This window comes from Lodderomyces elongisporus, chromosome 3 (genome assembly GCF_030384665.1).
Source record: "Lodderomyces elongisporus chromosome 3, complete sequence".
Taxonomy (NCBI): Eukaryota; Fungi; Ascomycota; class Pichiomycetes; order Serinales; family Debaryomycetaceae; genus Lodderomyces; species Lodderomyces elongisporus.
In genome coordinates this window covers 458,020-484,231 of record NC_083675.1, presented here as the reverse complement: position 1 = coordinate 484,231, position 26,212 = coordinate 458,020, and the positions used below count along the sequence as shown (strand labels likewise).

At 38.5% G+C, this 26,212-nt stretch overlaps 11 protein-coding genes across 11 annotated transcripts; 4 read left to right on the top strand and 7 right to left on the bottom strand. All coding sequences in view use genetic code 12, as the record gives it.

Moving 5' to 3' along the window:
* Positions 1 to 110: 110 nt before the first annotated feature.
* Positions 111 to 1,196, top strand: PVL30_002505 (uncharacterized protein; the record flags this gene model as incomplete). The annotated part of the gene is made up of 2 exons (XM_001523509.2): positions 111 to 118; positions 278 to 1,196. The coding sequence occupies 2 exons, from the start codon at positions 111 to 113 to the stop codon at positions 1,194 to 1,196; spliced, it is 927 nt and encodes a 308-aa protein (XP_001523559.2).
* Positions 1,197 to 1,651: 455 nt separating this feature from the next.
* Positions 1,652 to 2,578, top strand: KSR1 (3-dehydrosphinganine reductase; the record flags this gene model as incomplete). Its single annotated transcript, XM_001523508.1, has 1 exon — positions 1,652 to 2,578. One exon carries the CDS (start codon positions 1,652 to 1,654, stop codon positions 2,576 to 2,578), a length of 927 nt encoding a protein of 308 aa, XP_001523558.2.
* Positions 2,579 to 2,826: 248 nt separating this feature from the next.
* On the bottom strand, positions 2,827 to 3,192 carry PVL30_002503 (uncharacterized protein; the record flags this gene model as incomplete). Its single annotated transcript, XM_001523507.1, has 1 exon — positions 2,827 to 3,192. The coding sequence occupies one exon, from the start codon at positions 3,190 to 3,192 to the stop codon at positions 2,827 to 2,829; it is 366 nt and encodes a 121-aa protein (XP_001523557.2).
* A 544-nt stretch (positions 3,193 to 3,736) lies between these two features.
* On the bottom strand, positions 3,737 to 4,627 carry MRPL4 (54S ribosomal protein L4 mitochondrial; the record flags this gene model as incomplete). Its single annotated transcript, XM_001523506.2, has 1 exon — positions 3,737 to 4,627. The coding sequence occupies one exon, from the start codon at positions 4,625 to 4,627 to the stop codon at positions 3,737 to 3,739; it is 891 nt and encodes a 296-aa protein (XP_001523556.2).
* Positions 4,628 to 5,123: 496 nt separating this feature from the next.
* Positions 5,124 to 5,396, top strand: PVL30_002501 (uncharacterized protein; the record flags this gene model as incomplete). Its single annotated transcript, XM_001523505.2, has 1 exon — positions 5,124 to 5,396. The coding sequence occupies one exon, from the start codon at positions 5,124 to 5,126 to the stop codon at positions 5,394 to 5,396; it is 273 nt and encodes a 90-aa protein (XP_001523555.2).
* A 184-nt stretch (positions 5,397 to 5,580) lies between these two features.
* PVL30_002500 (uncharacterized protein) lies at positions 5,581 to 6,486 on the bottom strand (the record flags this gene model as incomplete). Its single annotated transcript, XM_001523504.1, has 1 exon — positions 5,581 to 6,486. One exon carries the CDS (start codon positions 6,484 to 6,486, stop codon positions 5,581 to 5,583), a length of 906 nt encoding a protein of 301 aa, XP_001523554.2.
* A 365-nt stretch (positions 6,487 to 6,851) lies between these two features.
* On the top strand, positions 6,852 to 9,413 carry PVL30_002499 (uncharacterized protein; the record flags this gene model as incomplete). The annotated part of the gene is made up of 1 exon (XM_001523503.2): positions 6,852 to 9,413. One exon carries the CDS (start codon positions 6,852 to 6,854, stop codon positions 9,411 to 9,413), a length of 2,562 nt encoding a protein of 853 aa, XP_001523553.2.
* A 3,919-nt stretch (positions 9,414 to 13,332) lies between these two features.
* On the bottom strand, positions 13,333 to 17,664 carry NTE1 (phosphatidylcholine and lysophosphatidylcholine phospholipase; the record flags this gene model as incomplete). The annotated part of the gene is made up of 1 exon (XM_001523501.1): positions 13,333 to 17,664. The coding sequence occupies one exon, from the start codon at positions 17,662 to 17,664 to the stop codon at positions 13,333 to 13,335; it is 4,332 nt and encodes a 1,443-aa protein (XP_001523551.2).
* A 461-nt stretch (positions 17,665 to 18,125) lies between these two features.
* On the bottom strand, positions 18,126 to 19,805 carry PVL30_002497 (uncharacterized protein; the record flags this gene model as incomplete). Its single annotated transcript, XM_001523500.2, has 1 exon — positions 18,126 to 19,805. The coding sequence occupies one exon, from the start codon at positions 19,803 to 19,805 to the stop codon at positions 18,126 to 18,128; it is 1,680 nt and encodes a 559-aa protein (XP_001523550.2).
* Positions 19,806 to 21,289: 1,484 nt separating this feature from the next.
* Positions 21,290 to 21,505, bottom strand: PVL30_002496 (uncharacterized protein; the record flags this gene model as incomplete). The annotated part of the gene is made up of 1 exon (XM_061119370.1): positions 21,290 to 21,505. The coding sequence occupies one exon, from the start codon at positions 21,503 to 21,505 to the stop codon at positions 21,290 to 21,292; it is 216 nt and encodes a 71-aa protein (XP_060975353.1).
* Positions 21,506 to 23,531: 2,026 nt separating this feature from the next.
* PVL30_002495 (uncharacterized protein) lies at positions 23,532 to 25,352 on the bottom strand (the record flags this gene model as incomplete). Its single annotated transcript, XM_001523499.2, has 1 exon — positions 23,532 to 25,352. The coding sequence occupies one exon, from the start codon at positions 25,350 to 25,352 to the stop codon at positions 23,532 to 23,534; it is 1,821 nt and encodes a 606-aa protein (XP_001523549.2).
* Between the last annotated feature and the right edge of the window lie 860 nt (positions 25,353 to 26,212).

Here is a 26,212-nt window from a genome sequence, read left to right as displayed (position 1 = left end):
AGTGTTGGCGCTTTGTTTATTTGGTTTGTTTTTTGGTTGGTTGTTTAATCTTTGAAACAGTAGTTTGCTTATAACGTTTTAGCAGTTTAATATTTATTGTGTATATCTCGATGGTCTTGTGATGATGAGATGAATTTTTCAGGAAATGAGAACGAGAATTGTCGTGCACCTCTCTCTAGTACAGTGTCCCAATATTTCACGACACTATTTTTACATCTAGTTGAATGAAGGAGAGAGAGAGAGAAAGAGAGAGAAAGAAAAAAGAAAAAATTTCAAGATCCAAATGGTTAGAGACAAAGGTATTTAGAAAACCATCCAAAGCTGGGAAAGTTAGACGTATAAACATTGCAACTGAACCTGTATCAGCACAGGATAAAAAGAAAGGATCAGAAAATAAGATGAGAATTGACAATACACCCAAGAATGTGGCACGTCACACTAAGCAGATAATCAAGAACCTTGCAGCCAATGTGATACGAAACGAATACATTGTGACCACACTGGGCCGTGCTAGAAAAGCACAACCAAAGATTGAAAGGCTTTTGGCTAATGCCATGCATCAGATCAAGACAAACAAGTTTGTGCCCAGCTTGCACCGAGAACATAGTGCTGGCGAACCTGTTCCAAAAGCGTGGGACACCGTTAGTGCGCTTCGTTTCTTGCAAATACCGGATCAAGAAGAATGTGGAAATAAAGTTATTAATGAATTGGCTCAAAGGTACTCGAACCGAACACACGGCTTCACAAGAGTAATCAAGTTGGAGCCCAGATTGGGCGAAGACAAGGCTCCAATGAGCGTCATTGAACTTGTCGACTCGAAATATGAAATCAAATTTTGGTTTACCGCCAAGGCTGTTGCCAAAATGGAGTTGCAAAACATACCATTAGACGACATCACTGAATTAAATGTTAAGAAATTGACCGAGAGAAGACCAGGTGGAGAAGAGGCATTCAGAGACGCTGTGGAGACATGCAAGCGGGAATTCTTTAAACAAGGAGCTGAAGGTGAGGAAAAACAAGAGGTTGACGAAAAAGTCAAGAGGCTGTTGGAGAGTTTGCCATATATGGAAAGACATACTGGCTCATTGAAAGGAAAATTGTTAGTGTCGAAGAAATACCCTACCAGGCCGAGACCACAGTCCAAGGAGGCCAAAGAAGCAGTCATACCACCATCACCATTTATAAAACCTACATAAACCTTGAAGAACAATTTTTTTGTCTCTTTTGTCTTCTTTCAACCCTTTCATTCTTTCCATTTGAAAATTACATGTTCTTCAAATAGTCTTGATTGCATTCTTTGTATTGTGTAAATAGTCTACTTAGAAACATTCAGCTAATATCATCATGATACACATAATGAATCTCACGTGTAAATTCCCTTTTTAGATTTTGATTTTGATTTTGATTTTGATTTTGATTCTGAATCTTTTTTTTGATTATAATTTTTTTTTCTTTTTTTTTTTGGTGCATTATTTATTGGGCTCACGCGTATATAAGTGTACTAGCCTTGCACCCTCTGTCTTCTCACTATTTCGCTTCGGTCTCCTGGCTCCTCGATGCTCGCTCTTTGGTCCCAACTTCTCGAGATAAAAGATTAGATAAACAAACTACGCATATATACACAAAGTTATGTACAAACACCTCAGTCAAAATGTGGTACTCACGAAATAATTTTTCAACCGATGGCAAGACGGCGTTGATTATTGGGGCTTCGCAGGGTTTGGGAGTTGAAATTGCAAAAAAATTGTACCTCGAAAACTGTTCAGTTATTTTAGTTGCACGCACCACAAAGAAACTCGAAGCTCAATCTGAAACCATTCGCAAGCTCCCCAAGCAAGCTACACATACTGCCAAAGTTACATTTTTCACATGCGATGTATCTGAATACGATGCATGTAGGTTTTTATGGAAGGAAATGGCTCTGCAGGGCTTTAATCCAGATATAATCATGTGTTGTGCTGGGTCAAGCGTGCCTAAACTATTTGGAGATTTAACTGCACAAGACATTTCACTGGGCATTGATATCAACTACAAAACTGCGATAAATGTGGTCCACACGGGGTTTAAGCATTTTTGCGTAGAGAATGACCAGATAAAACCATCCGAATGGCCAAGGAGGCATATAGTTTTATTCGGGTCAGTTGTGGGATTTTTCCCATTCATTGGGTATGCACAATACGCACCAATGAAAGCAGCCATAGACTCGCTTTCGATAATTTTACGACAGGAATTAGGACCGTACAACTTCAGAGTCTCGAGCGTCTACCCTGGCAATTTTCAGAGCGAAGGATTTGAAGAAGAGCAAAAAACCAAGCCAGAAATTACAAAGAAAATAGAAGGGCCAAGTTATCCTATCCCTGGGGATAAATGTGCTGGAATCATCATTGATTGTTTAAAGAAAGGGTATGATTCCGTAACCACTGACACAATCGGGTGGCTTCTCGGGTGTGGCTCTTTAGGTGTCAGGCCCAGGCAATGGGGCTTTTTCCAAGTAATTATAGGTTTTATATTTTCCATTATTGAACCTATTGCCATGTGGGTCATTGGTAGAGATATTCAAAGCTCTTTTAATAATTAAAATTGCAGAGGTGTGGGGTGAAAGAAGGAAATGAAGGCGGTGTGGATATTCCATTTACTTTCAATTAATTAAAAAAAGAAGAAGAAAAAGACAGGAAGTAAAAAGAAAAGGTAGAAGGTAAAAGGTAAAAGGTAAAAGGTAAAAGGTAAAAGGTAAAAGTATAGTTGAACCTCCTGTATTGTTGCATTCTATTTTGTATTTTTGTTTCGACTAGCTCTTACTATTTACTCTGTTCGTACGCCAAATGCTTATTTCTTGTTAACAAACAGTTCAGCCACTTTATCCAATATCCTATTGGACTCATTATCGAACTTCAATCCTAATTTATACCAATTGATTCCGTATACCCAATTCACCATCTTGATAATCTCCTCGTTCCATATATCCTTGCATGTCTCTGAAAAAGTTCTGTCTGTGGTTGTTATATGGTTGTTTGGAATCCTAACTTGCTTATAGTCGGAGTCAGTAAGGATTCTATTGTTGATAGTATTGTTTGATTGTTGGAGCTGCTGTGAAATAAACTTGGAATTTGTGTGGAACATCTGGCCGGTGTAGTATGTCAATGCCGAGGTGAGTAGCACACCTCCAAGAAATCCATGTATCCTTCCTCCCATTTTGTCTATGGTCTTTGTAGTGTATGCGTATGAGTGTCGAGGGAAGGTTTAAAGTGTTGAAGATTCAAAGTCCAAGGTCCAAAAAGTTCAAAAAGTTCAAAAAGTTCAAAAAGTTCGAAAAGTTCAAAAAGTGCAAAGTTCAAGTGTGTGATTGCTTTTGGGGTTTTTTCCAAGTATTCGCATTTAAAGGGGAAAATTGGAAATGGTACCAATTGGCCAGACTTTTGTTTTCGCGCAAATTAAATTACTCGGGATCCTCAATTCTTTGAGAGATTACAGACCAATTGATGAACCACTCAGTAGGTGATTTTCACACAGGCACTTGTATTAGGATAAAGAATATACATTTTTGAGAGATTCAAATGACGAAATGAAAACTTATGAAGCAAAAGAGCAGAACAGCAGAACAGCAAAAGAGCAGAACAGCAGAAGAAGCAAAAGAAGCAAAAGAAGCAAGAAATTAGAGCCTAATCACAAAACTGTTTTATCTTCTTTATTTACAACGCAGTATCACAAACACATATCTACTATACCCTTCAATTGATCACTCTTGACCCTCGAGATGAGACTTGATAGCCTTGCTCAAGAATGGAATTGTCTCGATCTTGTAAAGTTCTCTTGATTGTCCAGATTCTCTCAACTCCTTCACTTGTTGAACAGCATCTTCAACGTCAAACAAGAGGAATGGCAATTCTTCCATTGGTCCTCTTAATGGCAACTCCAACTCACTCTCTGGGTTGAGTTTATTGTATTTTTGTGCTTTGAGGTTACTTGAATACTCCATTCCCTTGATGAAGTTTACATCGATATCGTCTTGGAGTGTTTCAATGTCCATGGTAGGCTCGATTCCGAAAAAGGCATATTGCAATCTGTCCAACTTCTCATCCATTTCCTCGATTTCCTTCCCTTCTGCATTCAAGTACCTTTCTGAAAACTCTTCCAAGTACTCGTTCTTCTCCTCTTGGACTGAGGGGGATGCCTGGCTTCTTTCAAATGCAATGTGGCGCTCCAACAACACTTGTTTGATCCTACGGAGAGACTTGATAAGCTTGTAATCAATATTGTTGAATTGTTTCACATCTCTCATACCAATCGACTCCGCTAAACGCACTTCACGAGCTAGGATATTACGCTCCTTAAGGATAATGTACCACAACCGGTGCAAATCTTCAAATGACTTTTGGCGGAGTTCAGCACTTGTCCACTCACGCGAGTCATGGTCAAGATCATCCTGTTCACGTATGGCATTTGTTGTTTGGTTACCCTCGGGGAAGAATTGCCAAAGTGGATGGTCTGGTGACACTTGGAAATTTTCAACTGTTGGTGGAATTGGAGGACGTAGTTTGATGTCTTTTAAATTGGTGAATCTGAGTGGTTTTGTGCGTGCTAGACTCACGGCACTTCTCAGTAGAGCCCTTATACTAGCGATCGACATGGTGAATATAGTTGGTGCCACGGACTGCAGTTTAAACAAATTGTATATGTTCTAAATCGACTTGTTTATTCTCTTCTACTATTTGACCTTTTTGACTTTTTGATTTTTTTTGATTTTTTTTGATTTTTTTTTTCTACTATACCTGGTTCGTTTGGTCTCTTTCTCTTTGCCTAGAATAGAATCAAAAAATTTTCTTTTTAATTTTCAGTGTGCAAGGGAAAAAAAAAATAAATAGAGTGTGAGGCTTGACAAAAATGTCAAAGGCTGAGAGCAAAACAGATTGAAAAAGAAAAAAAAAATGTCCCGAGCATGAACTAGAGGTTTCGTTGATATCCAATCGAGACAATCTTGATAACAATCTTGATAACAATCTTGATAACAATTTTAATAACAATCTTGATAGCAATCTTGATAGCAATCTTGAACAAATACTAAGGACAAGACCAAAACTCTTGGTACAATTACACATTTAACGGTGACAACAGCAACTTCAAATATGTCAACGGTAAAGACAGAACATCAACAGCTGCAGGAGCCATTGGACCTTATAAGATTCCAACTAGACGATTATGTGGTGGTAAAGCTCAGGGGAGCACGAGAATTGTACGGCAAGCTACAGGGTTATGACAGTCATTGTAACATGGTGTTAAGTGATGCAACAGAAACTATATACGGAGATAGCCCCGATACCAAACCGGTGAAGAAGAAAACGGATATGGTATTTGTGAGAGGAGATTCGGTGATATTAATTAGTCCAGCTATAGAATAAAAAGACAGGTATATGGAGAGACATAAAGAAAGAAAAAAAAGGGGGAAAAACAAAAGAAAAATAAAGAAATTGGTATGGATAACCAAAATGTGCAGCCACTTCATTCTTACAAATTTACTTATTAACTATCATCGGCTTACGAAATAATGTTTTGGTTTTTTTTTTTTTTTTAATTTTATTTCCTTCAACTCATCTCAACGTCCTCATCTTCTTTTCCATTGACAATTGCATCTATCTTTCTTATCTTTTCCGCATTCTTATGCCAGCTTGTCTTGATTGACTCTTGTTCGTTTTGCATTGCTTGTATTTGCGTTATTGTCTTGGAGATTAATTCGTCGTATTCGTCAAGCGTTGTAGTCGAGTCTAGATCATGCAACCCGGACCTTGGTAGTTTATAAATAACTTTAGAATCATCGTCGATAAACTTATCAAAGATCCTTGTGTTTGAGTCAAGAAACTCGGCAATGTTGGTGTCAATTAATTTTTCATAAGTCAATTTTAGAAATTCTTTCTGTAGCTCTTTCTTGTCAAAAACGAGTGACCTATAATCAATCTGCTGTGACTCTTTTTCTCTCTTCAGTTCATCCTGTCCAATCTTCATAATGATTGTAGGGTGTATCAACCTCGCCGTTGCAGTGGCAAGATTCGAGTTGAAACTGGCGACTAAGTTTGTGATCTTGTCCCACAAGGGTTTTTCAATTGTCTTGATGTTTTTAATTCTGTCCTCTAGTTCTTGGTTATGCTTACTGATGGACTCCAATTGCGCTTTTATACTACTAAGTATATCGGGCTTCAACACTTTTTGGATCTGTAGTGTATTTTGGAGCTCGTCGATGTGGGCTTTGTATATGAGTTCCATTTTCTGTAGCTCGATATCTAGTTGACCTAGTTTTTCCAATGTTGACGGTGATACTCTGCCCGTTTCAGGAACAGAATCCCCATTATTGTCATTTAGTTCTTTTGTGATGCTCGTGTTTAGTGCTAGAATATCCTGTCGAAGCTTTCTATATGCTGCAAATGTAGTGTCATTGTATTTGAGATGGTTTTCTACTGCATCGGAAATCAACCGCGCCTGTTTTGGAGTAGCCATTGTTGTTGGTGTTGTGAACAAACGTATATAGTATCCAGTGGGGGAAAGGGGGAGAGAGAGTGGAGTGTGATTGGAGTGGGAAGTGTAATGGATGATATACTAAATAGGATGTGTTTGTGAAGATGTTTTACAGCAAAGCACGCCGTATCTTTGGGAGGGAAGAAGGAAAACAAGAAGGAAAAATTAAATACTTAAAAATTAATAAAAAAAATAAAAAAATAAAAAAATAAAATAAAATTAAAAAAGAGATTCCGTTTTTTGAAATTTTAGCGCAACCTGCTAACAACGGCAGAGCGGGGCTAATTACAAAGACGAGTAGAAGAAGAAGAATTAAAGGAAGAAACCCCAATAATAGTTCTTCACTAATGAGTGCAAATATGGAATTGGCACGTACTACCGATGCTGGGCTATATGTCTCTCTAGTTCAATCATTAGCCTTGCCACAGAATCAAAAACAATTCTTAATTAACATTCAAAACATTCAACAAAAAATTGGGAACTTAACACCGCATTACGTGTCCACTAGCAACTTGTTAAACATTCTTCTTGTTCATACGCTTCCAGGGCTAATACCATATAGTATAGTTCTGCAAGCAGCCAGATACATACTTGAGACAAGTTTGGAAAAAGAAATAGGACCAGTCGAAAAAGAAATAGACAACGAGGACAATGACAAGGACAAGGACAAGGACACGGAGAGGGAAGACCACGATATTGAGAACAAAGTAGAAGAGCAAGTACCAATTCAGAACGAAACTTCTCTAATCGAAACAGCAGACAATTTACTCCAGGAAACCAATCACAAAGCTGCAGATATACTCGATTTTGAGTACAACAAGTTCGCCTCTGTGAATGCCAACCTTCTTGGGTTTCTTCAAGCCAAGACATTTGCATTGAGTCAGTTCTACAATGACTTGAATGAGATTGATGATTTATTTGACAACATTGAGTTTCGTGAGTTTCAGGATTGGAACGAGGGTGTTTTGATGCCATACACTTACTATTGGTCGAATTATGGTGCAGAATACTCGCTGTCGCTGATGTCATTGCAAACGTATCTCCAATCATCATACAACGAAAAGTTTGATAAGCTTGTACAACCACTCACCAATGGACAAATTCAAACATCAGAGGAATGGCTTCTGCAAACAATAATTCCATTGTTGAAATACCACGACTATAACATCGATGCTTTGGACCGATGGATGTTTCAAGTATATAAAGGTTCAATTTTGAAAAAGTTTGGATTATGGAACATTGTGTTTCGATTGCTCAACTTGGAGGTTTTAAAGTCAGAACACACGTCAACAACATTGATGATAAAGATGAAGACAAAGATAATCCCGCATTACTTAGCTTCTTGCTACTATTACAACTTGAACGGAAACGCTAATTCTTTATCCTCGGTGGAATTGATGAAATTGTATGACACAATCAAGGCAACGTTGGCCAATATTCTTGATAATGAAGACGAGTTTAAAAATGAACCAAAAGAATTGTTGCTCGGTGAGGTTGATTTAAGCGTAGGTTCAAATGAGACAATGACTTACAAAGAGTTTTCTTCAGAAAGCAATCCTCTTGCAATTTTGTTCAAACCCGAGTATGCACCATTCTTGCTGCGAGCAATTGCTACTTGCCAACGTTTATACCCAATCAGTCAAATCACAATGCAAGAATACTTGCAGCTCAAACTCACATCTGATAACAGCAATGACAAAGGTAACGGTCTTTCCAGTAATCTTGCTCAAAAAGAGTTGATGAAAATAATGAATAATGTCAATGCAACAAATTGGAAACTGATGTACCAACTGATTCTGCAATTTAAAAATGAGTTTGTGCTGAATTCAAACAGAGCAAAAGCAGATTACGTGATTGTTGAGAGATTGCTAATGTCTGGTCTTATTGAAGAGTCTGAAGAGCTAGTGCGTGACCACAAAACGGAATTGAGCCCAATTGAGATTTACGAAGTGTTTATGGACAAGTTTTGGGAGAGTTTTAACTCTGCTAATAATATCAATGACAAAATAGGTCATTTGCATCAAGCCAGAAGATGTTTAGACATTATTGAGCAATTACCCGAGTATACACAGCTACCTGCAACTAAGCGGGAAAAAATTATTGCGCTAAAGCATTTATTCAAGGCAATGTCGGCGATGAAGAATTTCAAAATAGTTGTTGAGAAAAACAAGCCATTCACGCCAAGTCAATTAGTCAAGTTTTCCAATCACTCGGCGCATGAACAACTTGGGAAAAAAGAGTGTTTTTTGTTGATCACGGTCATTCTTGAGCAAAACCCCAAATCGTACTTGGCGTTTGAAAAGCTATTTCGAATTTTAAATGATTTGTTGCTCTATTTTGAGCTGGATTCAAGTACAGTGGATACAAATTTGTATTTCAGCAAGTTGAAAACTGCTTGTATTGAAAGTGCATTGGTGGATAACAATTTTTCCTATGCATACACTCAGAGCATCGAGTTGTTTGAACATTTCGGTAATTTACTGAGCAACGATTTCAATATTGACCAATTCTGGTTAACTTTCTACCAAGTAGGCAAGTTTGTATCCCCAGGCTGGTTAGATAATGCAGACCCGCAGGAGATGCAAAAAGTTTGGATAAAGCAGAGACAAATACTCTCGTTAACCTTGCAAAGATTAGACTGTGGAGACCATAGTCGTGTGATTCTTGACCAATGGAACAAAGTCAATGCAAAGCTAGAAGAGAATAGTCGAGATACCAATGTTGCAAACATGAGACAATTTCAAATTCAGAAAGAGATGAATAATGCCAAGAGTGACAGCGCGTGGTCTCTGGGCTTGCATCCTCAAGATATTATAAACGACGCTTCACATAGCACAAACAAAGCAGGAGAAAAGATCTCCAATTTGTTTGTTTCCGGATTGGGCTGGGCCATAGGGGCAAATAGATAAGTTAATGTATTCTCTATTGTGGAATTTATAAATTTTATATCTTTTGATTTTTATTTTTATTTTTATTTTTATTTTCCCATCGTCTCTTGTTTTTATTTGTGAATGAAGATGTGTATGAAGATGTGTATGAAGATGTGTATGAAGATGTGTATGAAGATGTATATATGAATATGCATATGTATATGAAAACATTCTCCGTTATCTCCTATTTCAATTTCTATCTCTCTCTCTCTATCTCTATCTATCTTTGTCTAGATTTTTCTGGCTTAGAAAAGGTTAAGACGCGAATAACTTTCGAGTTTCAGATATCAAGAGATAAAACAAAAAGAATAAAAGCAGAGCTGTGCTTCAATACTCGCACACACTCACTCACTCACTCACTCACTCACATACACACCCCTTCAGTCGTTTCATACAACAAAAGAAAAGAATAGAACCTATGAAGAAGTAGGAATCGGGATTAAAACACCAAAAAAGGGAAAGAACAGAACATAAAGGAAAGGAAAGGAAAGGAAAAAACTAGAATACATACGTTAATTATAGTGCGTTTTGTTGTTGATGTGCATGAAGAATATACCATCTTACATCAAAGTAACCGCAGCAGCACCAACACATCTTGCAATCACATATAGGAGGGCATTTAACACGAGCTTAAAGGCATATTCCTCTACATTACGATCACCACTGATATATAAGAATAATCAAAAAAACACGAAAACAAGAAATTCTCGCAGCTTCAAGCACATGCCAGACGCGTTAGGCTCTGACGGGGCCAAATTGGCCGCACTTGATGGAATTGATATAGATGATTCGTTTGGTGAAGAAAGCGATGTTGGATCAATTCGAAATGATGTCTCAAATGGATATAGATCTGATATTGAACATAGCAGTAGAGGAAAACGTTTTAGCTTCCTGCAATTTTCATCGCAATTCTCGGATCTGAGTGTAGAAGAAAAGAATTATGATCATCAACAACATCAACAACAACAACAACAACAACAGAAGCAGCAAACAGAGGAAAAAGAACAGAGAAAACAAAATGAAACAGCCGTTGTTGCCTCTACTGGACAAAGCCACAAGTACGATACATTGCGAGAATCTTTTGAATTCAGTGATGATACGTTTGCACTGCTGCGGCATGACTCGCAGCCAGGTAGAACTACAGTAGAAACGAAAAGGGAACTTGCGCATGAATTAGCACTTATTAAAGAGCTCGATGATTCATTTGAATTTAGCGACAATGATAGCGATAGTTCTCAGTTGAAGATTAAGCAAGAGCAGTGTCACAAAAATCCAATTGAAGTGATAGCTACATTACTGCAGCAAAAGCCGAACCTGAATACAAGCCAACATCTTAATATACCAGCAGTCAAGAATGAGGTCAGTCAAAGTTCTGGGTTCAGCGATGAAGATGATGAAGCATTGTTGGCAGCAGCAGATGCAGCAGCAGCAGCAGCAGCAGCAAAAACAACAGCAGCAACAACAAAACAGGTACGATCAATGTCTGTTTCACACAATATTCCAAGAAAAAATGGAGCATCACCGCCACACCCCTCTCTGGCTTCAATTAAAGCTACTACTTGTTTACCTGTGTCTCAGTCTGCTCCTGCTCCTGCTCCTGCTCCGACCCCTACTCCAGTGTCTATACCGGTGCCTATTTCTGCGTCTACACCGACTGAGGTACCCTCGTCAAATCCACAAACATCACATGATCGACTATCTACTCAATCGTCATCCATTAAAGCTCCTCCTAGACAAGCTGCAGCGCGCAACTACGTAATCACTTCATCGCCATCAAAAACGGGCTCACCGGGTAAAAAACGCAAATCGCACATGGAGCTGTCCCCTATACTCAATAACATCAATAACATCTCGCCTCCTGCACTCCCATATAAAAATATAAATCACGAGTTCAAAGTTCCTCGGCCGAGTGTGCGAAATTACTCGGTTGTCCCGCTGCTAGAAAAACCTAGTACTAAACCGGTCAATCACACAATACTTCTTGCAACCCAGAAACCCACAATAAATAATGCTGCCGCCTCGAGAGAAGTTGCAGACAATCTGACATCGAAGAAAGTACAGCCAATTATTCTTTCCAAAGAGCAAGAAACAGTATTGCAGAGAGTATTACTGGGTATTTCCTTGTTTTATACCGGATCAGCAGGTACCGGTAAGTCGGTGTTATTGAGATCTATAATCAAAGCATTGAGACAGAAATACAAAACCGGTGTAGCAGTGACAGCTTCTACTGGACTTGCCGCGTGTAATATTGGTGGCATTACATTGCACAGCTTTGGTGGTATTGGTTTAGGCAGTGGTACGGTGGACTCGTTGGTCAAGAAGATTCGTCGAAACAAGAAAGCTACAAAGAGATGGATGGAAACCAAGGTGTTGATCATTGATGAGGTTTCCATGGTGGATGGCGAACTTTTGGATAAATTGAATGAGATAGCCAAAAAGTTTAGAAGAAACAATGCTCCGTTTGGTGGAATCCAGGTGGTTGCTTGTGGTGATTTTTATCAGTTGCCACCAGTGGTGAAAAAAACCGGCTTGGATGGAGAAATCAACGAAGACATGGAAGCATTCTTTTCTTTTGAGTGTCTTGCATGGAAGGAAACCATTCAGCAGACAATTATACTCAAGGAAGTTTTCCGTCAAAAAGGTGACCAGGTGTTTATCGATATGTTGAATGAGATGAGGGATGGGCGAATATCGGACAGAACAGTACGAGAGTTTCAACGATTGAGCAGGCCACTTTCCTGTCCGCGCGGTATAGTGCCAGCTGAACTATATGCCACTAGATACGAAGTAGAGAATGCTAACAAGAGACGTCTACAAGCTCTTCCTGGTAGCGAATCTCGGTATCGAGCCATTGATACAGGTACATTGCCAGAGCCCCAGAAGAGTACGCTTTTGGCCAATTTCTTGGCGCCACAAGAACTTTCGTTGAAGAAAGATGCACAGGTTATGTGTATAAAGAACTTTGATGAGACGCTTGTCAATGGGTCATTGGGTACTATAATTGATTTTATGGATAAGGATACGTATATGAAAGCATTTGGCCCAGAAACTGGTTCTGGTGCTGGTGCTGGTGCTGGTGCTGGTGCTGAACCTGCATTAGATGAAAATGGTAAGTTGAAAGATTTTGTTTTCAACGACGATGAGTTTAGTGCTGTTACCACAGGTTCGCTTACTCAGAAAAACTTGAGTGAGGAAGAGGAGCAGAAAGCAGAGCGCAAGTCTAAACTACATGATGACTTGAAAGGTGACTTTAAAGATCGAAAGTTCCCGCTTGTCAAGTTTCTTGCCCCTGATGGTGTCAACACTAGGATTGTACTAGTTGAGCCGGAAGAATGGACAGTAGAGGATGAAGATGGGCATGTACTTGTCTCGAGGACTCAATTCCCATTAATGCTTGCATGGTCACTATCAATCCACAAGTCGCAGGGACAGACATTGACAAAAGTAAAAGTCGACTTGAAAAAAGTATTTGAAACTGGTCAATCGTATGTGGCATTATCAAGGGCCACGTCTAGAGAAGGATTGCAAGTACTCAACTTTAACGCGTTCAAAGTAAGGTCCCACCCTAAAGTCATTAAATTTTACAAATCGCTCGCTGAGGTGTCGACGAACCTGGATGGATTTATTGGACATAATACAGGCGTTGGTGGCCAAAGAAAACTAAATTTTACTAGAGTCTAGATTAATGGATTGTTTTGTTTGTTTTTTTTTTGTCTTTTTGTCTTTCATTTTATCTATTTTTTTCTGCCTCTTTTTATTGTTCTAAATAATGCAATTTATTAAAAACGTTTATCTATTTATTTATTTATCTATGTATTTTTTTTTTTACTTTTTGTTTCTTCTATTCTACTATCCCATCTGTTGTACTTTTATTTTTATGTTTGTTTCTTTTATTCATCTACATTGTGTTTCTTCTGTACATTTTGATCCTCTCTCCACCATTTTGCATGCCATCCCTTTTCACAAATCCAGCAATCTCCGGCAATTGCTTCTTATTCTCCCATTCAGTGAACAACTTGTCCGCATACCCTAATCCAACTTGGTATATCTCATCGAATTTCCCAAAGTCCAATGTTGCATAGTTATCAATTGGTGGACGCAAGTAATAAACACCTGGCGTCCTTTTCGCCTCTTCTAAGGCGTTAACACTGGCGACATATGCCAAACGCAACTGGATATCCATCATGTTTGGAACATTGGGGTGCTTCGAGAATGGATTCCACTTGTTGAATACGACCCAAAATCCACTCAAGGTATCACCATAGTCCATTGGGGTACGGTCATCAACTGAACCAACGTCAACTGCAAAGATATGCTTGGCACCACGACGCTTCATCTCCATCACTGGTAGATTGTCCAAATATCCGCCATCAAGAAGCATACATCCTTTGAAGGCTATGGGTGGGAGCAACCCCGCAAGAGACATTGAAGCACGAATAAAGCGCCATGCGTATCCTGACTCGTGAATATCCATCGTTGAATTTGTAATGTTTGTTGAGTTGCAGAAATATTTGATCCAAAAGTCTTCAATCTCGGTAAAGCCAAACACTTTCCAGATACCTCTATTAAACTCGTATCCTGTAATGTACGAAGTCACGGGGTATGTAAGGTCAAAAATCATACGCCAGACTGATGATACTCGCTTGGAGAACTTCTTTGCTCGCCCATAGATAGATACAATATTGTAGTCCTTAGCATAGAGACCACCAACAAATGATCCTATTGATGTACCGCCAATAAGATCAACCGGTATTCCGTGTCTCTCGAGTGCCGTCACAACACCAACGTGGGATATTCCTCTTGATCCTCCACCGCCGAGCACAAGTCCTACCGCTTCGTTCGAGAGGATTCTGGCTAAACGCAAGAAATCACTCTTGTGAGACCCCAAGGTCAAGTCCTTCAGCTGCTCTTCTCTTCTCCAACTCAAAGCTTTGCTTCTTGCCTCTTCAAATTTGGAGATCAAAGATTTGTTTTGCACAAACTTTGCAGCCATCTCATTGATGAACGACTTTTTTCCAGGCCCAATGGTCTCATTATTACGTTCAATGTACATCTGTATGTGATGATGGCCTTGCACCCACATTCTATTCTTCAACCAACGACTTGTGGATCCAGAAACAACAAATTTTTCTTGATGGATCAAGCACAAATCAGTTCGTGCTGTGGTTTTCATCTTTATCAACAACTGCTCATACTCGCCGACTGATGATGCCGTATATTGATCGTCAGCATCAGCAAGCAACAATACACAATCTCCTTGCGAGATACATGTTGACGTCCAGTTTGACTGCACTGGTGTATCACAGATATATACCACCGTTTCGTATTCTTCTTCCAAGTATGCAAAGTACCCAGACAATTTCAATCTCACCAAACTCTCATCAAAAGCATGCCTTCCTAAATGTGTCAAAGTCAGCGCTTGATCCAATGCTATAACATTGCGGCCAATAGCCTTTAATGAATGCACTAGCTTATCGGCAAAATCACGAACTGGCAATCCTGAAACCGTTGGTAGTATTGTAATAGTTTTGTAATCTGCCGAGATGAAACTCTCATTGCTGCTGGAAGTGATGAAACTATGCGTTGCTTGACTCAAGGTCTTTTCCGAAGAAAGCACCTTTGACGCTACAAGTCGAGACACTTTAACCATAATTGAAGGATTTTGAAAGGAAAGAATCTCAAACAATGTTCTTGGGATCCTTGCCGTCTCAGAGTCTCTCACTGCTATTAGTGAGTTGGACCGTCTTGAGGCTGTAAGCACTTCAACTTCACCAATGGATTCACCATGTCCATACTCGCCGAGTACCTTGACTTCGTCTCTATTTGAGCCCTTTCTCTTTTCCTTACGAACTACTCTGAATCTACCACTCAACACAACATGAAACCCATTTGCCAAATCACCTTGCGAACAAAGCACATTTCCTGCAGGTATATGGCACCATTCTAGCGCATAGTCTATAGTCATCACCTGCTTTGATAACAAACTCTTTAGCTTCGTAGCCATTGGGAGCTGCAAGAAATAGAATTTATCAAGCAACTGATTATAATCATTTTTGGCAATATAGGCAACAACTGCTCCTGTCTTTTTAGGCGTCTTTATCGAAACCAAAGAACGAAATCCCACAACGCACGACATGTAGCCTGCAATTCCTCCAGCACCAACCGTGTACACGTGTTTTGAAGTTGCCGATTTCGAATAAGTCTCGGCTTGCTTATAGTGAACCTCTAAAGAACCGTTAATGACATAATAGAGACCGCAAAATACCGAGTTTTGCTGCACCACCGTGGTGTTTGGTTCAATGTACTTGAGTTCCATCACTTTTGCAAATGCATCCTTGATATTCATCTCGGTTATTGGGTTCCTTCTTTTGTATAGTTGTTTCTGGGTTGTTGATCCCCGGCTTATAGAGTGTGTTTTTTGCGACTTTAGCTGTGAAAGACTAATTGTGTTCATCAACGAGTCATTGGAACTAAACTTGAGCACATTGTGGTGTCTTCCAGTTGTAGCTGGTAAGTTTGGTGAAAAGTATCCAGGACTGTTTAAAGCTATAGAGGAACTATTTGCCGAGGAATTCAAACTTCTAAACGGAGCTTGTTCGTGTGGCAAGTTTTGCGCTTCATTAATGCCCACGATTTTGAAAATGTTTTCAATTATGGCAATCCTCAACGAGTTTTCCTCAGTTTCTTCAATATTATCTGTAAAGTTTATTCTGTTGCTTCCATCAACCAACGTAGGTGCTGATGACTTGTTGACTCTTAATTTAGGATCATCACGAGAAATCGGCACAGAGGAAAGCAAATCCCCGGGATTATTACTCTTTACACGTGAGTTTAGTAACACGTATCTCGATTGCGTCCTCTCGAGGGGACTTCTTCGGAAATGTTTGGCCTGTTGTTTCCTCTCGTTGCTGCCTCCTTGGCTCAACCTTTCAATCAATCCATCTACCAAGTACCTTGGTAAACCCAACTCACACGACTTGTTCAATTCAATTTCCAGCTTGAAGATCTCACCAGTGAGTCCAAGATAGTTGTGGATTGTGGTCATTGTTACTTTATACAATCTGGTTAATACCATGGTCACTATATGCGACGTGGATTTGGGGTACTTCATTTGCACCCTTTCAAAAGCTGACTGCGGGATAATGGCAACGGTGATTGTGTCACTGTGCTTTTTCTTTTTTGGTCGAACTATAATATCTGGATACGTTGAGTCTCTTGTATCGGCATCGCTGTCATTCTCAAGAGCTTTTAATCTAGCGCCAGCTCTGTCCAAGTAGTCAAGGTTTAATGACACGCCACTGCCCATAGAGTCAAGTGGTGTCAGTGTCGATTCCGACTTGAGAGGCTTGAACAAGTCTAGTGTAGATATTAGCGAGCTCAATGCAGCACCGCTTTTCACTTCATTGAGCAACTGGTAATTTTGCTCGCCGAGTTTAAGAAAATCATCATTCTCTTCAAAATTGTCAGTATCTAGCCCATGCATTTTCCCATTCTTTGTGCCATTGCCTCTATTTCTCATTGCTTCTACGTCCATTTCATCATCACCATCATCTCCTACTTCTTTTTCTTCTTCTTCATCATCTTCATCAGCTTCTTCTCCCTCGTCCCTTCCATTTTGGCCGAGTTCATCATACTTGTTTCGATTACTCTTTTTCGTCACCTTGGTATACACTTGAGCAGTTCCCTCTACCACAATCAGAAATCCAATCTTTTCATCAAGACACATGACTTCGTCGCGCGACAATTTCTGTGTCGTCATGCTTTTCGTCAATTCGTGAAAAACTTGTTTGTCCAAGTACCCAAATACCTTGATTGCCATGAGGAACTCGTCGAGGTAGTTGCTTGGCTTCTTGTCCTTGCTCTTTTCAACAAAGAGACCAGACGATGTCGACTTGGGGTAGTTTGTACTTTGTTGGCCCAATGCCTTGGTGTTGGCATTGCTGCCGCCTTTTTTAATATCCTCGGAATAGCCGGTGAGAAACTTGTATCGCACAATGACCAAGATCCCGGCTGCTATCAACAATGTTATTATCAAGATTGACGATACGTTCAAGTTAATCTCAAGGTTTTTGGACATGAGCTTGAGAATGTATTTAGGGATCTCAACCAACGACCATCGGAGTATCTTGAATACAGTGGTTTCATTATAGATTGAATGCAAGAGTCCATTATTCAGAGACACTGTTCCAGTCAATCTCGGTAGATCCTCTATAGCCAATTCTTCTTCCATCTCTATAACTTCTTTTAAATTTTTAACACTATGCTGTTATTGTTGGTTTATGAATTGAATATAAGATCAAGAGAAAAAAGGGGGGGGGAAAGGAAAGAAAATAGGGAAAGGAAAATCTGTTGCTAATTTGGTTTGCGCTTTTTATAAATTTTCTTTTTTTAATATAAATATATAAATATATAATATTATTTTTTTTTTTTGCTTTCTGGAGCCTAGGTTAATTACTTACGCGGTACCCTCAACAAAACGTATTCTCCCCCGCATTTTCTCTTCAATTATTAACCAACCAACCAACTACATCAGAAAACATATACATATATAGTAACATATAATGACAGCCCATTTATTTCCATATTCCTTTCCATACTTAGAGTCTTTACCGCTTTTAGTTTTAGTTTTTGGTTGTTTTTTTTCTTTTTTCTTTTTTTTCAATGTTTCTCCTAATTTTTGTTTGTTTATTATTACTCTTTCAAGTCGTATGGCAAGCAGCCAAATCTATGTAATATCCTTTCAATGCCGTCCATACCATTCTCCAAATGGTGTAACTCAGGGCCGTAACTGATTCTTACGTAATTATACCAGATAACTTCTTCCAAGTGGCTCAAGTTCTGTGGGTTGATTAAGAAGAAAAAGCCTGGAACAACAATCACTTTTTCGTGCAAACATTCATGGAAGAATCCAAGACAGTTGCTTAATTTCCCAGGCAAATGCGACAAGTTCAACCAGAGGTAGAATGTTGAGTTTGGTGTATTCTTTTCATTGAAATGGAAGCCCATCTTTGATAATCTTCCAATGATGTAGTCACGCTTCATCTTAAAGTGGAGTTGTAATGCGCGCATTTCATTCTTGACCTTTAATGGCTCGAGAAAGTCAATGGCAACGTATTGGAAAGGAGCGTTGGATCCTCCATCGAGGAAGGAACCTGCTGAGGACAAGTTGTTGATATATTCTTCGGGGCCGAGAATCCAACATATTCTCCAGCCTGGTAATCTGAATGCCTTTGTGAGACCATTGAGGATGAGTACTGGGTCACGGTTGACATCTTCAACGTATTCAGCTGAACTTATTGAGGAACCAGTACATCCATCGTCATAGTAATAATGGGAATAAAACTCATCCATAATCAAGAGACACTTTTCTCGACACATTTGGTGTAATAGTTGCAATTGTTCTGGCTTCATGCAACGGCCAGTTGGGTTTCTTGGATTCGATGTGAGAAGTGCACTAACACCACGTGTCAATTCCTCCTTGATCATCTTTAAATGCATTTCGTAATTGTCTGCTTCTTTCAATGGCACTGGGATGGGCGAAAAGTTCTTAAACAACGATAACATCTCTGCGTATGCAGTATAATCTGGAAGGAAGAAGGACAAGTAGCAGTCACTGATGATTGAGGCAATTCTTGTTAAACCTGCTCTGCCTCCGGGAACAATACATACATTTTTGTATGTGTACTTGCTCTGCTTATTCTGTCTATATGTCACATTGTAGTAGTTGGCCACCGCTTCTCGCAATTGCTTTATACCGGCAGTTGGAGCATACTCTTTTGAGGCATCAGGGACCAGAATGGTTTTGGGTCTGGGGAATGAGCCTGGAATGGTGTCACCGTGTTCTGGTGCACCTTGACCCAAATTTGCCCATTCTCCAACGTGCTCAGAGTCGTAACCATACTCTTGGGCTCTTTCTGTGGCCCACAACACTCCGGTTGAGGATTGTTTAGAGTTCATTGCCGGCTTATAAATGTTTTCGTTGAATTTTGGTTTTGGTATTGGGATGGGTGATGCTTCTCTTCCGTTTTCTGATTTGGAAAGCTTATTGATCACATGTTGGCGGTGGCTCTTGTCTTTCAAGTTTGGTGTAGGAGCAGTGTTTCTTCCTGGGACTGTTTGGTATACTGGCACTTGTTGGTGTGGCAAGTCTCTGAGATGTTGTGGCACTGGCGATTGGATTGAGGCATCATGGGTTTGTGGGTCGCTTGGTGATGCTGGGGGAGTACCATTCGACTGGATAACTTCAAGCAATGAAGATGCAGATCTCCTCAATGCAGGAGGCAATGTGGATTCCAATCTTTCGAATTCCAACACCGACTCTTGGCCGTTTTCTGAATCCTCGTGAAAGCTATTTGATGTTGATGATGACATTGATAACGTGGATAGTTGAAAGATGGAAAAAAAAAAGGAAAAGGGAAATGCAAAAGAAAAAGAAAAAGAAAAAGAGGTCAACTGGTATTAATTTATTTTGTTCCCCAAGTTTGTTTTAGTAAAAGAATTAAAAAGGGAAAGGAAAAAAATCAGAATCAGCAAGATGTAGTTGAAGAAAAAAAAAGTGTATGAGTAATGTTTGCGGAGTACAGACTCGCAGGGACGAGCGGAGAAACCCGTGAAAGAAAGTATGGAAAAAAATAAAAAAATAAAAAAATAAAAAATAAAAAAATAAAAAAATAGAAAAATTTAAAGTAGAGAGAAACGAGAAAAAACTTATTGTATCGGCAACAGAGGGGAGAAGAACGGGGGAGAGAAAAGGTTATTGTTGGGCTCTATTTTCGGTTATATAGAAAAAGAAAGAGTTGCTTATAAGCGATAGAAATTGTAGAATGAGGAATTTTTGAGTTATGAGACCAAGTAGAGTCCTCTTGATTGGTTCTTCCTTTCTCCTATTCTTTAAGAAAATAAAGAAACTTGTCTATCCCCAGTTTCTGTAATTTGTTTTTTCCCCGTTTCAAAACTCAAACAATTGACTTTTGTCTGTATGTGTGTTTTAAACAAAAGATCCGGCAATCCGGGGCATCTCTTTTGCGAAGAAAGACATTTAAGCAGAGAATAAATAAAGATAGAAAGGAATACCAAAAAAAACAAAAAAAAAAAAAGGGGGGGAGTTTATCGATTCATCTTCACTTGGTGTAGTAGTTTAGGACCATAAGCACGTGCAAAATGTTTTTAGTAGATCTGTACTCTGTGCGGCTGAAACATTAGTCTTCGTAAAAAATATGGCCAGGACAAGACTTGGCAAAATAAACTGATGTTGAGAGGGGAGGTGTGAAATCAAAAATTGTGGCCAATTGTTTGGCTAAATAGTTAGGAACAAAAAGATTACAAGGTTTAAAATAAGTGTTACAGCTTTTGTTACAATTTGTTCTACAGTTTGTTCTACAATTTGTTCTACAGTTTGTGTTTTAAGCAGAATAGATGGTGGACTTGATTGAACAATGAAAGTACATAAATAAAGGTGTAATCTATAAAGTTAACTCTCAATAAGGGATAAGAAGTTGAATACAAGCAAACTGTAAGAATGTAAAACAAAATAAATTTATTGGGTCCGACTTTTGGAGTGGATGTGGAGGAGGATTATGAATAGTCAACCTCTTTTCCAATTCTCCGTTTCCATCCTCCGTTTCCATCCTCCGTTATCATCCTCCGTTTCCATCCTCCATTTCCATCCTCCGTTCCCCCCGTCTCCGTGTTTTTTTTTTTTCCATTATGATCTTTCTTTTTCTCTTCTACTCCTTTGTTATTGCCTTATATTATTATTATCCCCTCTTCACCAAACCTTTGGGATCCAGCCCAATTGGTATACTCTTTGCATCTGGTCTAGCTTCCTTTACCCTCATCTTTCCCTTCCTCAAATACTATCTCAATGCAAAATAAGTAGCTCTTGCTTCTGATTGTGTACCTGAATTCATACCGTTTTCTCCTACATTCTTCTTTGTACCTGTCTTCGTACCTGTCTTTGTACTCTTTAACTTCTCCAACAAACTTTGAGACTTAGTTTTGATGGTGTTCAATGTTGATGTGGTAGATCTAATTGATTCATTGTATGATTCTGTTTTCTTTAAACTCGACATTGTTTCAATTGTAGTTTCACTTTTCTTTGGTTTTGCTTGGTGTAGGTGCAACTAGATAGTATAGATTTGTAATAAACTTGCTTCTTCTATTAAGAATTAATTGCTAGTGAAGTAGTAGTGAATGCTTGTGGGTGGTGGAAAAGGAGAATTTGCACCCACCTTTTATACTTTTAGCAATCCTTATAACTCAATTGAATTGCAAACAAGGATATAGCTTATTAGTCAGCCTGTTTCTATATACTTGTTTATTAACCATCTTTCTTTTTTTATATTTACTTTATGTTTGATTTTGCAATAATAAAATTAAAAAAAAAAAGAAAAAAAAAAAGAAGTCATGACAAATAAAAACAAGTATCGTTAGCTACGAAAATGGAAAATTCAATATAAAAAACGGAAATTAAAGTACTGCTATTCCTTTTCCTACTCCCCTTGTTTTTGCCAATTAGCATCTCACACGGCTATGGAATCAATTCTACTTAGAGAGTATGTAAATCAATGAATAAGTGTTTGGATATCTCAAAAAGTATATAAAAATAAAAAAAAAAAAGGAATTATACGAAAGAGTGCATGGATGAGTAATCAAAGTATATTTTACTTTTTTTTTTTCTCTTCTGGTGAGAGTGTATCACCAGTATTAGTAGGAGCGATAGTTGAACAGCAGTATTAACACCATTACTCGTGATGAAATAGAGCTATACTTATTCTTTATCCAATAAACCAAAAGGAAAAGACAATATAAGGAAGTATAAATTAATCATACACAAAGCACAATGGAGTAATAACCTCTTCCTGTTCCTCTTCTCTCTCTCCCCCCCCCTCTCATCCCCCAAAAAACTCATCTTTGATATTTCTTCATCTCTTGTTCCAACAATTTCCATCTATATATCCCAAAACTACCCAAAATTGCTAGCGGCTCTTAAACTGTCTGTTTGTGAAAGACCTTACAACTGAACTATGGATTTCTCGTATATACCAAGATTCCAAAAAAAAGGGAAAAAAACTATCAAGTGTGTTTTTCATATTTTTATTAAAACATCAGTAATAAAACATGCTAACACAACATTTCTGGCCAATTCGTGAATCATATAGCTGCAGATCATATAAACTAGTCTAAGTTATGACAAATCGGAAACCAAAAAAATGAAAAGGAAAGACTCTTTTTTTCATACCCAATCAATCAAGCAATTCAAATTCTCATACATAAAAACCCAGATTGTGTAGAACCCCAAAAAAGAAAATTAGGAGAAACTTTAAAAGAAACAGTGGCTCTTTTCTAAATGTCAGCACCAGGTTCAACTAGCATAGCAAACCACATTCATTAATAAATTACAACAAGCAATTAAAACAATATATTGCAAAACAGTAAACTGCTTTGTCTTGATGGTGCCTTTTGGATGAGTAATCATCAACATGAAAATAAATAAATTGAAAAAGAAAAAAAGAACAACAAAGCGCAAATGCTTAAAGCGATTTGCAACTCTGATACTTTATTGTATTTTGAACTTACACAAAAAAAGAAAAGAACAACAACACAATTTATACACAATTTGTGTACACTGTAGAGGTAGATTCTCGTGCTAACAATTGTCCACGATAAGCCTCGTCATTATTATTTGCAAAAAACACGCTTATGTTATTTTATAGAGAGGGTTTTAACTAGGGAAAGACACTGAAAGAATGAACATTAATAGCATGCAAAATATGAATATGAAATTGCAAGAGTACATGTAATTGAAAAAGAACAATAAAGAACAATTTCAAAACAAAAGAGGCAGGCTACAGCAAAGTTTGAAAAAAATAGAAATATAAAAGTTCGCAAATCTTTCAATAACATTCATTAATGACTAATAAGTACACGTCTTTGGTCAGAGAACCAGCCTTTGACCCAAACGCCCGATTGAGAAAAAAAAATAGAAAAAAGGAAAAAAGAAAGAAAATTAGAAATGATTATAACTTTAACCAGTTTTTTTCTTTTTCTTTTTCTTTTTCTTTTCATCAACAACCAACCTCTAGAACATATCCACTCTCAAACTTTCTCCTTGTCACTTTCAAACAAGTGCTCGACATTCTCTGTCTCTGGCTTGTTATCAGCCATGCTGAACAAACCGTGCTCGTGGTTCTCATGGAAAATTTCCTCCGTCTCGTGTCTCACATTGTTCAACACAATCTTGTGCGCCTTTCTAGCTGGAATCTTTCTATTGAACAACTTGTCCATATCTTCCAAAGCAATACCCTTGGTCTCTGGCAACATAAAGTAGACAAATGGAATCAGCGCCACTGCAAGACTAGCAAAGAAGAAATAAATACCATACGACATGGTTGCAATCATATTCTGCGTCCATCTCGACATAACGAAAATGGCCACCCATGACATTGCCGCATTGATTGCTTGCACAAAGGATCTAATATTCTGATCAAACACTTCGGCACCAACAACAAATGGACCACCCGACCAAGCAGTGATAAAGGACGCAATCCAAATGTACATAAATCCAATAGCTGCCTTACCCCCTGGCCCAGCACTTACACCCGGCTTGGTAGGATCATTGATCTTCAAGTATGCGCCAATGTACCAGAAACATACCGAGCAAAGTGCTGAAGAACACATAAATGCTTTTCTTCTTCCATATGTATCAACAATGAAAAGAATGTAGATAAATGTACAGATGAATTTCACAACACCAAACATACCAGTGGAAAACAATGACGCATTGGTACCTTGGACACCAAGACCCTTGAACAATTTGGGCGAGTAGTAGTTGATTGCTTGGATACCCATAAAGTTACAAAACAAAAACAACATAACGGTAATGAACAAACGGTATAACAAGTTCCAGTTACGGAAGAAAACCTCATAGAATGGATCCATGATACCCAAACCAACCTTGGCACGTTGTTCTTCAATAGACTCTTTACATTGGTTAATCTCGTAAATGATGTACTCGTCTGTTTCTGGCAATTGTCTAAACCAGGTAAGATTCTCAACTGCCTTTTCGTATTTGCCAACCTGCATCAACCATCTGGGACTTTCCTTCATAAAGATACTACCGAGTAAAAACAATCCACTGGGGATCAATTGAATAGCAAATGGGATATACCATTGGCTCTTTCCCTCTGGCAATGTAGAGTCGACACCATAGTTGATCCAGAAACCAACGAGATCACCAACTCTCCATCCAATCTCATAACTGGCAGTCAACTGACCTCTAATTGCTGGTGGCGAAATCTCTGAAATATAAACAACAGTCAAGTTTGTGGAACAGCCAACAGCTAAACCAGCAAGCACTCGACCTGCGTAGATAGGACCTAATCCTCTTTCTGAGTTGGCAGCAAGCATAAGACCAGAGCCCAAAGTAATCAACAAAGCAGCAGCAATCAATGGTATTCTTCTACCAAGGTAGTATGACGCAGGGTAGGAGAACAAAGAACCAAAGAAACATCCAACATGGAAAACCGAAATGACATTTGAAATAATATATGCAGAGTTGGGAGCAACGTCCAAACCAAACTCTTTTTCGAAAGCAGGTAACGCAACGGCACCTCCGATGAAACCAGAATCGTAACCAATAATGATGGCAGCAGCTGAAGCCATGATTGCTGTAAGATAAATACGGTAGTTGTACACTTCTTTGGGTGTGGGTCTATCTTCAATTTTTTCGAAAATGTTCTTCATCTTAAAGTGACGCAAGAAACCTTTCTTCTTGTTCTGCTCTTGTGCACTAGTTGAGGTGTCTTTAGGTGTCATAGCATCTTGTGTCTTGTTATAGGAGTTTGCAGAAGACCTTTCGCTCGAAACTTCGTCCAACTTGTCAGATCCAAATGAGGTGACTGGCTTAATGTCAGACATACTATATAATAGGAGTGCAGTAGTAGTAGTAGTTGTTGTTGTTGTTGAAGTATTAATACTTTTTTATCGATGAGTGATGATGCAAAAAAAAAAGAAAAAAATGAAACAACAAAGATACTGATGGGATTCAAAATCAACAAGATCTCATGGTTTATTTATATTCGAGAACCCTTTGTGGGGAAGTGGTATTGGATACTGGGGATAAAAAACAAAAGATAATGGAATGATTTGGGGGCACATTGTATCCTCCAAATTAAAGAAAACCAAAATTAAACAGAGAGAGACAAGGAAAGCGAAAGTTATCGAGTCTCTGTTCCTTCACTCTGTACTTCACAATAATACAAAATACAAAGAAGAAAAAAATTTCTGATGAAATTGAACAAAGGCTGTTTCATGTACTGGCTCTTAACCAGGAGGTACAAAAAAAAATAAAAAAAAATTCCTCCAATTGCGCTCACTCGGACTCCTGAACGTCTACACTTTTTTGGTTTCACCTCTTTTTTATGGAGCCGTTTTTTTTTTCTCTTGTTCCAACCGGTAGATGTGCAGAGTTTTGCTTTGTTTATTATGACACCCATCAACCATTTATTGTTGCTTTTTTCTTTTTTTGCTTTTTTTTCTAAAGCAAAGCTATGGTTAGGAGAACCAACTTTACTATTGTTTCTTCCATAGCTGAACCTCTACCAGAACTTAACTTTTGTCTTCTTCCCCACTTCTTACTCCCTCCTTGTTTTATTTTTGTTTTTGCTTTTGTTCTCTTTTGGCTTTATTTGCAATTTCGCCTCTATAACTAAAATAAATTAGCTCAACAAAAAGTAAAAAATAAAGTAAATTAAATTAAATTAAATTGCAAGGTATCT